Source organism: Drosophila obscura, unplaced genomic scaffold (genome assembly GCF_018151105.1).
Source record: "Drosophila obscura isolate BZ-5 IFL unplaced genomic scaffold, ASM1815110v1 contig_4, whole genome shotgun sequence".
In the NCBI taxonomy this organism is placed as follows: Eukaryota; Metazoa; Arthropoda; class Insecta; order Diptera; family Drosophilidae; genus Drosophila; species Drosophila obscura.
Window position 1 is genome coordinate 6,134,900 of NW_024542828.1, and position 11,595 is coordinate 6,146,494.

Sequence of the window (11,595 nt, forward strand, 5' to 3'; positions counted from 1 at the left end):
CTGCGCATTTTAATGTTCTTTTTTTTTAAATAGGTTTCGCCTGCTTTTTCTTTTTTTTTTTTTTTTTTTTTTTGATAAATCTTGCTGAAAAAGAGTTGAAAACATGCTGGGCACGTGCTGATTGATGTAAAATGCGTAATGAGCGCGGTTATGTTTATGGAGCCAAAAGGAACGAACAAAAAAAAAAATACCTAGAACGAAAGTAAGAAAGAAATGAATGAAGGAATAAAAAGGTTTTCAGATAGATAACGACTGGCAGAGGTAAAGTTTTTCTAATTATAATATACATGGCGGTTAGCTGAGTGGGTCGATGGTCAGCCATTTTCCTTCATTTATTTTTCTTTTTCTTTTTCGATTTAATTGCTTTGTTCAAGTTCGAGGTAAAACGGCAATTATTAAAAAAAATAAACGCCATGGGGAGTTTGGGATATGAATTGTGTGCTTGTTAATAAAAAGGTAAGACAATTTGTAACCTTAAAGCATCGATAGATACGTTTACATGGTGTAAATTAAAGGTTACCTATGCTTGTGATTTGCGATTAATTTTTTGCTAAATACAGGGGGTTTTCTATAGTAGGGAAACCTGTGGATAAATGCTGTGGCAAGGTGGTGTTCTGGACAGCAGCAGCTCTAACAGGGCAGCAGCGCTGTTACCGATAATCCTAGGCTAACAGCCTGTTATCACTCTTCATTAACAGCCTGCTATCTCTCTGCTTTAACAGCGTATGAGCGCGCTCCCGTTTACAGCGCACTGTTAGCGCTCTCACGATCCATATGGCTCCGCGCTGCCTTAGCCTAATGCGGCAAAAATCAGAAAACTATAGCCAATAAAAAGAAAAAAATGCCAATTCGAAAAATAAAAACGTATCAACTCTATTAAATGTTATTATTATTTAAATTAACTTTAATACATTAGAAAATTTAATTAAAATTAATTATGTGGAGTACAAATTATTTTCAAGTAAAATTAACACAGCGTTTTCTTTGTATTTGTAAATAAGCGAATAAATGTAGTTCTTTGTTAGAATCATTCAATTATAATCCAATTTGTCAACACAAAAACGACCCTGGCATTGCCCGATAAGATATTTTCATTATCATTCTATTTGGCAAACAATTCATGGAAATTTATTGTTGATCAGACCCAACAAGCGATTACCGTCAGCTGTTATCTGTGCATAGCAGTATACTATGTATGCAAACCTAACTGGAACAATCAGAAAGGGTCCGCTTAGGAGGCCAGCACAGGTACGCTCAGTCTGAACTGATATTGGGTGCACCGCAGGGCTACGGTGACCACCGTGTAGCCCAGGAAGATCACAATCAGGGCGGTGAGTCCGATGCGGCCAAAGAGCACCGAGAATATGTCCACGCTGTAGTACTGCATCAGGGACATGTCCTGCTCGATGAGGCGCATATGATCGGCCCCCTTGTGCCGCAGCACATACTCCGTCCACCAAATGGCCGTGTCCATGGGCGTCATGGGCTGATCCTTGAATCGCGTGGCCAGCTCTCTGGCATTCTTTGCATAGCTGTCGTTGTGCAGCAGCTCCTGAATGCCTGCGATGACACCCTCCAGGGTTAGCGCATAAAAGTCCAGCGTCTTGGCTATGCCCAAACGTTCCACACGCTCGGCATTCTTCACCTGATCAAAGTAGACGGGCAGACAGAGCATGGGCACAGCGTAAAAGGACGCCTCAATGATGGACAAAAGGCCAGCCTGAGTGATGTAAACTTTTACATTGGGATGGGCCAGGATCGCGCGCTGTGGCTGCCACGCTCTCATGTGCAATTTATTCGATTTATTGGCTACCTGTGGTAGATTGGTTTTCCAGACAACGCGCTGCCTGAGCCGACCGAAGGCGGCCAGCATTGTTTGCTGCATATTGGGGGGCAGCCATTTGTCCAGCATATCGCTGGCCAGGGCAAAGTAAATGGCACCGTGCACGGCCCCATCCAAAAAGCTTTGCAGTTGCGCACTCAACGGTTCGGGCGGCTCGGCCAGATGCATGCCGCCCACCTCCACCAGATTGGGCACATTGGAGCGCACGCGACCCAGACTGAAATGTTGATTCAGCAAAATCAGCGCAAACTTCTTGCGCAGCGCGTGCAGACGGCTGGCGTCCGGCGAGAAGTAGCGCTTGTACAGCTCCATCTGACGCGGCAGGTAAACGAATCGCTCCACCAGACGCTCCTCGCTGATGAAGATCAGATTCTGCCACTTCTCAAGGAGATTGTTGCCCGCGGCGAAGCCCAGCGCGGACATCGGCTCGTAGACACTGGGCGCCGAATTGCCGGCCAGAAAGTCAATGTTCCAGGCACCGCCATACGCCGCAATGCCCACCAGCGAGGCATTGTAGTGCTGGGCAAAGCCATAAAGGGCATCCGTGTGGGCTGCCTCCAGCACCACCATCGCGTACTGGGCACTGGCATTGTGCAGCAGCTGGCGCACGCCCCCATCCTCGAGTATCAGCTTGGAGCAATTGTAAAAGTAATCGGAGACAAACGACGCCTCCGACCATTTATTGGGTATGGCCGTGTCATAGTCGTATTCCTCGAGCTCTGTGGGTAGGGGTTTGGGTTGGATTGGATTGGATTGGGTTAAGTTCACACACGTTTTGTCAGAGCTGTCAGTACCTTCACTCAGCTGCTTGAGACTCGCCACGCGTATATGCTGCACACCCTCAATGTCGGCCATAAACGAAATTGGGCCCGATATCACAGTCACTTGATGGCCGCGCTGCACCAGGCGCTGTATATAGGGTCGGACCAGATTGTATGAGGAACCGAATGAATACGAGAATACCGCCAATATATTGGCAGTCTGGGCGGTCTGCTGGCCGAGTAGAGCAGCAGCCAGGAGGACCAGCAGCACACCAGCACAGCCCAGACGCCTCACCATCGTTGGGCACGCAAACCGCACATGTCGCAGCTCAAAATGATACTGAAAGCAGCTCAATTATTGGCAGTACTCATGGCCCGAAATGTTATCAGCTGCAAGTGAGCGAAAATTGCGCTGGGCTGTTGGTCTGTTAGTCAGTCGTCCAGGGAGCACTCGCTGGCCATGTTCAGGCCGCTGCGTTGGTTACTGCTCTTGGGGCTGTGGTTGCAGCTAACTCAGGCAGCACAGATTCTGGTCATCAATCCCTTTGAGGTGCATTCGCAGTGTCTGCTGATGACGCCCTATATAGAGGCATTGGCGCGTCGGGGTCACCAGCTGACGGTGATTCATGCCTACGAAATGTGCCAACCCATTGAAAATGTGCGCTTTATACGCGTAATGGACGAGCATAATGCCAATACGGGTGAGTCAAATATTTTATACCAGATGCCAGACTATGAATTAAATCCTTGACAGACTTTGCGGAATTTCAGTATGCAGCACGCGCCAGCAAATGGCGTGAGGTGGAGGCCATCCGGAACTACATGATCAAAGCCTCACTGAATATACTGCAAAATGTGCAGATGCGTGCGCTGCTCCAATCGAATGCCACCTTCGATTTGGTCGTTGTGGAGCCTTCGCTAACGGATGTCATCTATGGGGTGGCCGCACATTTCAATGCCTCGTTGGTGGGTCTGGCCACATGCGGCGCCGATTGGAATTTGAGTGATCTGATGGGACATGCCTCGTCGCCGCTGCTGGAGCCACTGCTGCCCTTGGGACTGCGGCCAGTGGACAGCCTTTGGAGTCGCATCTACAGCTGGTATTACATCACCGAGGAGTGGCTGCTCATGCAGCTGGTCTTTCTGCCCCAGCAGCGCCAGCTACACGATCATTTCTTTGGCCATCTCGAGCAGAGCTTCAGCAGGACGCGTCACAATTTTGCCTTGATATTGCTGAACCAGCATTTCAGTGTGTTTGCGGCCAGGCCGAGTGTGCCGGGCATGATCGAGGTGGCGGGCATGCATATACCCGTCGTGGCTCCCACGCTGCCCGACGACCTGCAGCTGTTCATCGATGAGGCGCCGCACGGTGTGATTTATTTTGCACTCGGATTTGACATGAGCAGCAAGGATTTGCCACTTGAGACACTGAAAGTGCTGCTGGACATCTTTGAGGCGCTGCCACAGCGCGTGATATGGAAATTCGAGTGCCAGTCGCCGGCCAATGTCAGCGATAATATCTACATGGGTGCATTGCTGCCCCAGCAGGCGATACTCGCACATCCGAGTGTCCGGTTGTACATCTGTCACGGTGGCATGCTGAGCATCATTGAGGCTGCGTACTATGCCAAGCCCGTGCTGGGCTTTCCACTGTTTTTCGATCAGTTCCGGAACGTGGATCGGCTAGTCGAATAGGGTGCCGCCCATAGTCTAAACATCAATGCATTGGACAGGGCAGAGCTACGGCAGACCATTGAGCGGATGTTCGAACAGCCAGAATATCAGCAAAATGCTGCGGCTATATCGAAGAGGTTTCGTGATCAGCCAATGCCGCCACTGGACACGGCCGTCTACTGGACGGAGTATGTGCTGCGCTACAAGGGCGCCCGTCACATGCGCATCTCCTCCACCCACATAAAGCTCATCGATTACTATTGTCTGGACAAGCTGCTGATGATCTTTCTGCGTCTCGCATTTGTGGTGTTCGTTGTCCTTGTGACTCTATCCAAGTGGACATACGGCCTCGATGGGTTGACCCAACTGGCACTGCGTATCCGAGCGGCGTAGTTTTAGCTTGTAATTATTTTATTGTACCTTTTGGCTAGATTGCCGCAGCCGGGGCAATGGAATGATAAGTGAGGCCCAGGCCCTATCTAATCTCAATTACCATTTTATTTATGAGCATTTAAAAGTGTTTCCATGTGTTATTCTGCTATTGGGTATGAGGTATGCGGTACGAGGAAGAGTATTAGTAGTCAGTCAGTCGAATCTGCGTTGGGTAGTATGTGTATTTTAATCTACGTTTAATCAGTGGGAAATGTTTCTTGCAATTGATTTGTTTAAAACAAAAACTTGGCTATAAGTTGCCAACAAAATAGAGAGAAACTTTTGATAAACACATGTCTTATGCACATACCTGTGCCATTTATTTATGAATAACTTAAAGGCAAACTTCTTTCTGCTAGCAACTGGTTCGTAATTATATAGACGAGATGGTAAGACTTAAAAGGGTTTTAGGAAGATAGAAATAGAATAGTAAAGAAATAATAGAAATATTCTTCGTTAAGCTAGAAATGGTAATATAAATTATATAAATAAAATATATTTAAATAAAACATTTTCATAGCATATATTAAAATATATTTTAAAATATATAAAATATATTTAAATAAAACATTTTCATAGCATATATTAAAATATATTTTAAAATATATAAAATATATTTAAATAAAACATTTTCATACATATATTAAAATATATTTTAAAATATATAAAATATATTTAAATAAAACATTTTCATAGCATATATTAAAATATATTTTAAAATATATAAAATATATTTTAATAAAACATTTTCATAGCTTATAATAAAATATATTTTATTTATTATAGAACGTACATACATATATTATTATTAGTGCATTCTTTTTTCAGTGCGTTATTAAATTTAAAAAAAATAGTTTTTACTATTAGATTCTCAGTGCCTTTTCTGGTTGAACTAACGCAACAAAAAACGCTTTTAAATTATAAATATACTCAATAAATAATATAAATTATAAATAAATAATTCCCCTAGACCTTTTCGGAAATTTGAATGGAAGATTATCTTACTTATTATTATAATAATTGAATATAATTTAAGTATTATTATTTTGTAAATTTTATAATAATCTTATTTTCATTTGTTATTATTCTTATTACTATAATAATAATAATAAATAATAGTTTTATTATATAATATATTATAATAATCTTATTTTCATTTGTTCTCATTCTTATTCCTATAATATTATTCCTTAGCAGAACTCAAATGATCGAAATTCAATTATGTGTAGGGTATACCTAGATATACATATGTATGTAGTACATAGTATATAGAACGAAAAGCGTCTTGTTTGATTAAAAATGTACAAAACGAGTAACATGGAGAGAGAGAGAGAGCAATGCAGAGAGCAATAAACAAAGGCAGAGAGCCAACGAGCCAACGATACTCTAAGAGAGTAAATGCTAGCCAGAGAGAGTGAGAGAGAGGGAAAGAGAGATAGATACTCTCAGCGATTGCATAACAACTAAATTGTTGTGTATAAACAAACAACAATGTTGTCAAGCTCTAAAGCCGGCGACGCCTTCATTATGTGTAGAACGATAAACGATTAAATATATACATACATATATACAAATAAATAAATATATAAATATACATACATATGTACATATACATATGTATTATCTACATACATATATAAAACAAATGCTTCTAATGTCGCGCTTCAGTGAACTTCTACGATACGAAATTTGGGCCGATAATTATATGGCAAAGGTTTTTGTATTCCCCGATTAGTTGCCGTTTGCGGGCGTAACGATTTGGACATGAGAATAATTCCCTGCTCTGTGTTAGGCCTGTGCCTGTGCCTGGGTCTGGCTCTGGCTCTGTTTGCACTGCTGCCTGTGACAGCGGCTGAGCAGCGGGTTCAAAGCTCAAAGATTTTGGCCGTATTTCCATTTACGGGCCGATCGCAATACATATTCGCGGAGCAGTATCTGAAGGAGTTGTCGCGACGCGGCCACAACGTGACGGTAATCAACACCTTTGGCAGCGATCAAAATGAGCCCAACTTTCGTGTGATTGGCGCCACAAAGATACACGAACTGATGGCAGGTGAGCAGAGACAGACGCAGACGCAAACAAAAAAAAAACCTCAAGCAAACACAAAAGATTGTAGAATTTATTATCATTTTTTGTAGCGTTCTCCGCTGCTGGTTTCAGTCAGTCTGCCGGGCAGTGGAAAATGCTGACCATGACCACGGACTTTCTCAATATGCTCACCGCCAATGTGCTGGAGGATGCGGCTGTCCGGGATCTACTGGCGAGTGGGGAGGGGACCTTTGATCTGGTCATCATGGAAACGGTGCAGAACGAGGCGCTGTTTGGCTTGGCGCAGCATTTTGGTGCCCTCACCATTGGCATCTCATCGTATGGCACCGATCGACACATCGATGAGCTGATGGGCAACATATCGCCGCTCTCCTACAATCCCATGCTGCTGTCATCGCGCACCGAGCAAATGAACTACGCGGAGCGTCTGTGGAATGTGTGGGAGGCCGCTGTCGTCTGGCTGCACAAGCGCTTGATACATTTGCCCAGTCAGCGGCAGCTCTACGGCCAGTACTTCCCCCAGGCGCAGCTGTCGCTGGAGCAGGTCATGGACAGCTTCGCGCTGATGCTGCTGGGCCAGCACTTTAGCCTGAGCTATGCCCGCGCCTATCTGCCCGACATGATCGAGGTGGGTGGGCTCCATCTGCAGCAGCAGCGCCAGGTGCAGCCACTGCCCGCGGACATTGCGGCATTTGTGGAGCAGTCGCCGAATGGTGTCATCTACTTCTCCATGGGTTCGAACATCAAGAGTGCCGATCTGCCGCCCACGACACGCAAAGTCCTGCTGGACACCTTGGCCAGCCTGCCGCAGCGTGTGCTGTGGAAGTTCGAGGATGATCAGCTGGAGGACAAGCCAGAGAATGTGTTCATCGGCAAGTGGTTCCCACAGCCGGACATACTGGCCCATCCCAATGTGAAGCTGTTCATCACCCATGGGGGTCTGCTCAGCACCATCGAGAGCATCTACTTTGGCAAGCCCGTGCTGGGGCTGCCCGTGTTCTACGATCAGCATTTGAATGTGCAGCGGGCCAAGCAGGCGGGCTATGGCCTGGCCGCCGATCTCTGGCGCAGCAACAGCACAGAGCTGCAGTCGCTGATCCGCGAGCTGCTCGACAATCCCACGTACACGGAGGCGGCTCAGATCAAGTCCAAGCTGTATCGCGATCAGAAGGAGACGCCCCTGGAGCGTGCCATCTGGTGGACAGAGTACGTGCTGCGTCACCAGGGTGCCACACACTTGAGATGCGCCTCACGGCAGCTGAATTTTATGCAGCTCCATGGCTTGGACACATGGGCTGTGATTGGGGCTGTCGCTGTTCTATCGCTGCTCGTCGTTGTGTTCGCTTTGAAGCTCTTAATAGAAGCTTTGTGTTATGTCATTACCAAGCGTCGTGGCACACCGAACAAATTAAAGAAACAGTAGAAATTGTGAGCGGAGGTCGTTTATTATGTTTTGTTTCTGCTGTTAATAATGATTAATATTAGTTATGTTATTTTGTTTTATATAAAAGAGATTAACTAACGTTTTTTAAATTATTTTATTAAAGATATATTTTAAACAATAAAAAAGAGTGCTTAAATAGAGGCAAGCGAGTACTTATTTAATTTAATTATTTCATTTAATACTCCTTTTTGGCTAATTGCAATAGTACGAAATGTTTATAATATTAAATTATGACATTAATGAATGTTTTCTTAAATATATTATAAAGTGTTTTTTTTTTTTTTTTATTAAAATGTGTCATGGAAATTTAACATTTCTATAGCAGCTATAATTTTTTAAACCTGTATAGCATATGTATGTCTAAAACTTGTTTTACAATCAACATATCACTCCTTTAATTTAAAAAGAAATTAAAAATTAATTTAAATAAAAAATATACTTACATATGAAATGTATATTAAATGTAGTGTCCCGAGTAAAATGCATTGAGTGCTGCTTAACGACTAACTTTATTACTATGAAAGGTTATATAATATATATTATATAATAATATATAATAATAATAATAATAATAATAATATACATAAAATATAATATATAAGCTCATTATTAGAATATGTTTCTTAATATATAAAGTTTATATTATAAACCTTTTGTGTTAGTGTATGTGTGAGTGCATGTGTGAGTATAATATGTATAGGTTGAGATATATAATTCAAAATACATATTTATCATTAAATATTTACTGAGCAAAATATTCTAATAAAACTGCGATTAAAACTCATAGGCTGGATTGAATGGACATGTGAAGAGATATATCGACATATGGGAAATATGTGAATAGTGCCAACGACTAAAAAATTATAGCTATAGTTATCAACAATTTGCTTATGTTATGTCCCAAGCAACGTACATATATTTTTTAGCCTCCTTGGCATCGACTTTTGAACTCCACCAAATATTGTTTAGTTTGTTGTTCGATTCTGCGCTCCGAAATGTAAATATTTTCTGCACCTCGTTAAAGACTGTGTACATACATATATTGTTGTTGAATGCTGGGCACCGACTCAGCTGTCCCAGGCATTAACGAAAAGACGAAGTCAAATAGGCAGCGGAGCCGCGCTCTCAGCCGCGGCTTGAAGGATATCACAAAAATATATTGAATTTTCCTCCAGTTGTATGAAACATTGGCCTGATGCTTTATCTTGGTGTTTTATAGTCTTTGATAGTACCTACATACATATATTCTCCATGGAACATGCCTGTAATAAGAGCCCCGTAAACCTAATCATACCTAATCTTGGCCCAACTTTAAATAGCATTATCATGATGATACTGCACGCACTCGCGTTCCGTCTTTGAGCTTGATAGGAAAACACCGACAGGCAGACAGATAGACAGCCAGAGACACGAGGCAATTGTCAGCAATTTAATCATGCCCCATTCCGTATATTATAGAAGCTGTCCGAGCGGAGGCTGCACGGGCTGCACGCTGGGGCTGGGGGTGCGGCTCGGCTAGAGTGTGGACTGCCTACAAAAAATGCTCACATTACACAAACGCTCGCCTCTTTCTTCAAAAAAAAAATTGTTATCGCATGTCTGTGGGGCACGGGAGGTTTATTTAATGGGGTCTCTAATATACAGAAAAAGTTTACGCCTGCCGATTCAGTGTATTTCTGGTCTCCACTGGCAACGGAACGATGGGGGCACTGCAATCTCTGCTTGGTCTGCTGCTGCTGTGGCCTCTGTGCAGCCTGCAGGCGGCGCGCATACTGGCGATATTTCCCTTTGCGGGTCCGTCGCAGTACATCAATGTGCGGCCCTATTTGATGGCCTTGGCCGGCCGTGGCCACGAGGTCACCTCGATCAATGCCTTTCCGCAGAGGAAGCCGCTGAAGAACTTTCGCGATATACCCGTGCTGGAGGTGTTCGACGATTATGATGGTATGATGGGCCCCCATGGCCCCCATGGTGTTTTTTGTTCATTCTGCTAGCTGTGTGCTTTTTGCTTTAGATATCATCACTCAGGTCAGTGTGCCAATGAATCTCTGGGAGGAGAATAACTTCATCAACAAGTTCTTTGTGGACACAACGCGCGCCGTGTTCCTGAATAAGGAGGTGCAGGAGACACTGCTGCCGCCCGGCAAGGATCACTACGATTTGATTATTGTGGAAGCTTTGCGCTCGGATGCATATTATGGCTTTTCGGCTCACTTCAATGCGCCCCTCATTGGCGTGTCCACCTTTGGCACTGACTGGAACATTGATGAGCTGGTGGGCAATACCTCACCGCTGTCGTATACTCCACTGCCGACGACGGGCTTTACGGATCGCATGACCTACCCGCAACGGCTCGCCAACGTGCTGCATACATCGCTTGCCTGGCTGAACTACAACCTGCTGCACAGGCCCAGGCACGAGGAGCTCTACCGGAAATACCTGCCCGAGGCTGCAGCTCGTGTGCCACTCACGGCGCTCAGCCGCAACTTCTCCCTGGTGCTGCTCAATCAGCACTTTTCGCTGAGTTTTGCACGGCCGTACGTGCCCAATATGATCGAGGTGGGGGGTCTGCACATAGCCCACAAGCCAGCGCCGCTGCCCAAGGACATGGATGAGTTCGTTCGGGGCTCGGGCGAGGCAGGCGTCATTTATTTCTCGCTCGGTTCGAATGTGAGGAGCAAGGATCTGCCGGTTGAGACGCGTGAGAAGATACTGCGAACATTCGCCAGCCTGCCGCAGCGTGTGCTGTGGAAGTTCGAGGATGATCAGCTGCCGGGCAGGCCATCGAATGTGTTCATCGGCAAGTGGTTCCCCCAGCCGGACATACTGGCCCATCCCAAGGTCAGGCTGTTCATCACCCACGGCGGCCTGCTCAGCACCATCGAGAGCATTCACCACGGCAAACCTGTGCTGGGGCTGCCCTTCTTCTACGATCAGTTCCTGAATGTGGAGCGGGCCAGGCAGGCGGGCTTTGGCCTGGGCCTCGATCACCGATCAATGAGCCAGCAGGAATTCCAGCTGACCATCCAGCGCCTGCTCGAGCAGCCACAATTCGCGGAGAGGGCACAGCAGATGTCCGCCCGCTATCGCGATCAGCCGATGAGTCCCCAGGAGACGGCCATCTGGTGGACGGAGTATGTGCTGCGGCACAAGGGTGCACCGCATATGCGTGTGGCTGGGCAGGACCTGAACTTCTGGGCCTATCACAGTATCGATGTTCTGGGCACCCTGCTAGCTGCTGCTCTGTTGCTCCTAATACTTTTGGTGTTTCTTTTGTGGCAGTTGGCCAAGCTGGCGGGCTTGGGTCACTCAAAGGCGAAAAAGCAAAAGAAACAGTAGCAAGTAATCGGAATATTGGAATAAAAGAGAATACACAATGCATTACGAGGTT

General features: G+C 45.3%; 4 protein-coding genes across 4 annotated transcripts; 3 read left to right on the plus strand and 1 right to left on the minus strand.

The window, feature by feature from the left end:
- Window positions 1–944: 944 nt before the first annotated feature.
- Window positions 945–2,947, minus strand: LOC111065859 (UDP-glycosyltransferase UGT4). The gene is made up of 2 exons (XM_022354293.2): window positions 2,638–2,947; window positions 945–2,562 (listed from the first exon to the last, which is right to left on the minus strand). Exons 1-2 carry the CDS (start codon window positions 2,900–2,902, stop codon window positions 1,232–1,234), a joined length of 1,596 nt encoding a protein of 531 aa, XP_022209985.2. The 5' UTR covers window positions 2,903–2,947; the 3' UTR covers window positions 945–1,231.
- A 398-nt stretch (window positions 2,948–3,345) lies between these two features.
- Window positions 3,346–4,967, plus strand: LOC111065865 (UDP-glycosyltransferase UGT5). Its single transcript, XM_022354301.2, is given in 1 exon segment — window positions 3,346–4,967. A coding segment is annotated over 1 exon segment (1,245 nt). The 5' UTR covers window positions 3,346–3,426; the 3' UTR covers window positions 4,672–4,967.
- A 1,492-nt stretch (window positions 4,968–6,459) lies between these two features.
- On the plus strand, window positions 6,460–8,196 carry LOC111065861 (UDP-glucosyltransferase 2). Its single transcript, XM_022354296.2, has 2 exons — window positions 6,460–6,763; window positions 6,850–8,196. Exons 1-2 carry the CDS (start codon window positions 6,475–6,477, stop codon window positions 8,181–8,183), a joined length of 1,623 nt encoding a protein of 540 aa, XP_022209988.2. The 5' UTR covers window positions 6,460–6,474; the 3' UTR covers window positions 8,184–8,196.
- A 1,666-nt stretch (window positions 8,197–9,862) lies between these two features.
- LOC111065864 (UDP-glycosyltransferase UGT5) lies at window positions 9,863–11,585 on the plus strand. Its single transcript, XM_022354300.2, has 2 exons — window positions 9,863–10,148; window positions 10,219–11,585. The coding sequence occupies exons 1-2, from the start codon at window positions 9,905–9,907 to the stop codon at window positions 11,541–11,543; spliced, it is 1,569 nt and encodes a 522-aa protein (XP_022209992.2). The 5' UTR covers window positions 9,863–9,904; the 3' UTR covers window positions 11,544–11,585.
- Window positions 11,586–11,595: the final 10 nt, after the last annotated feature.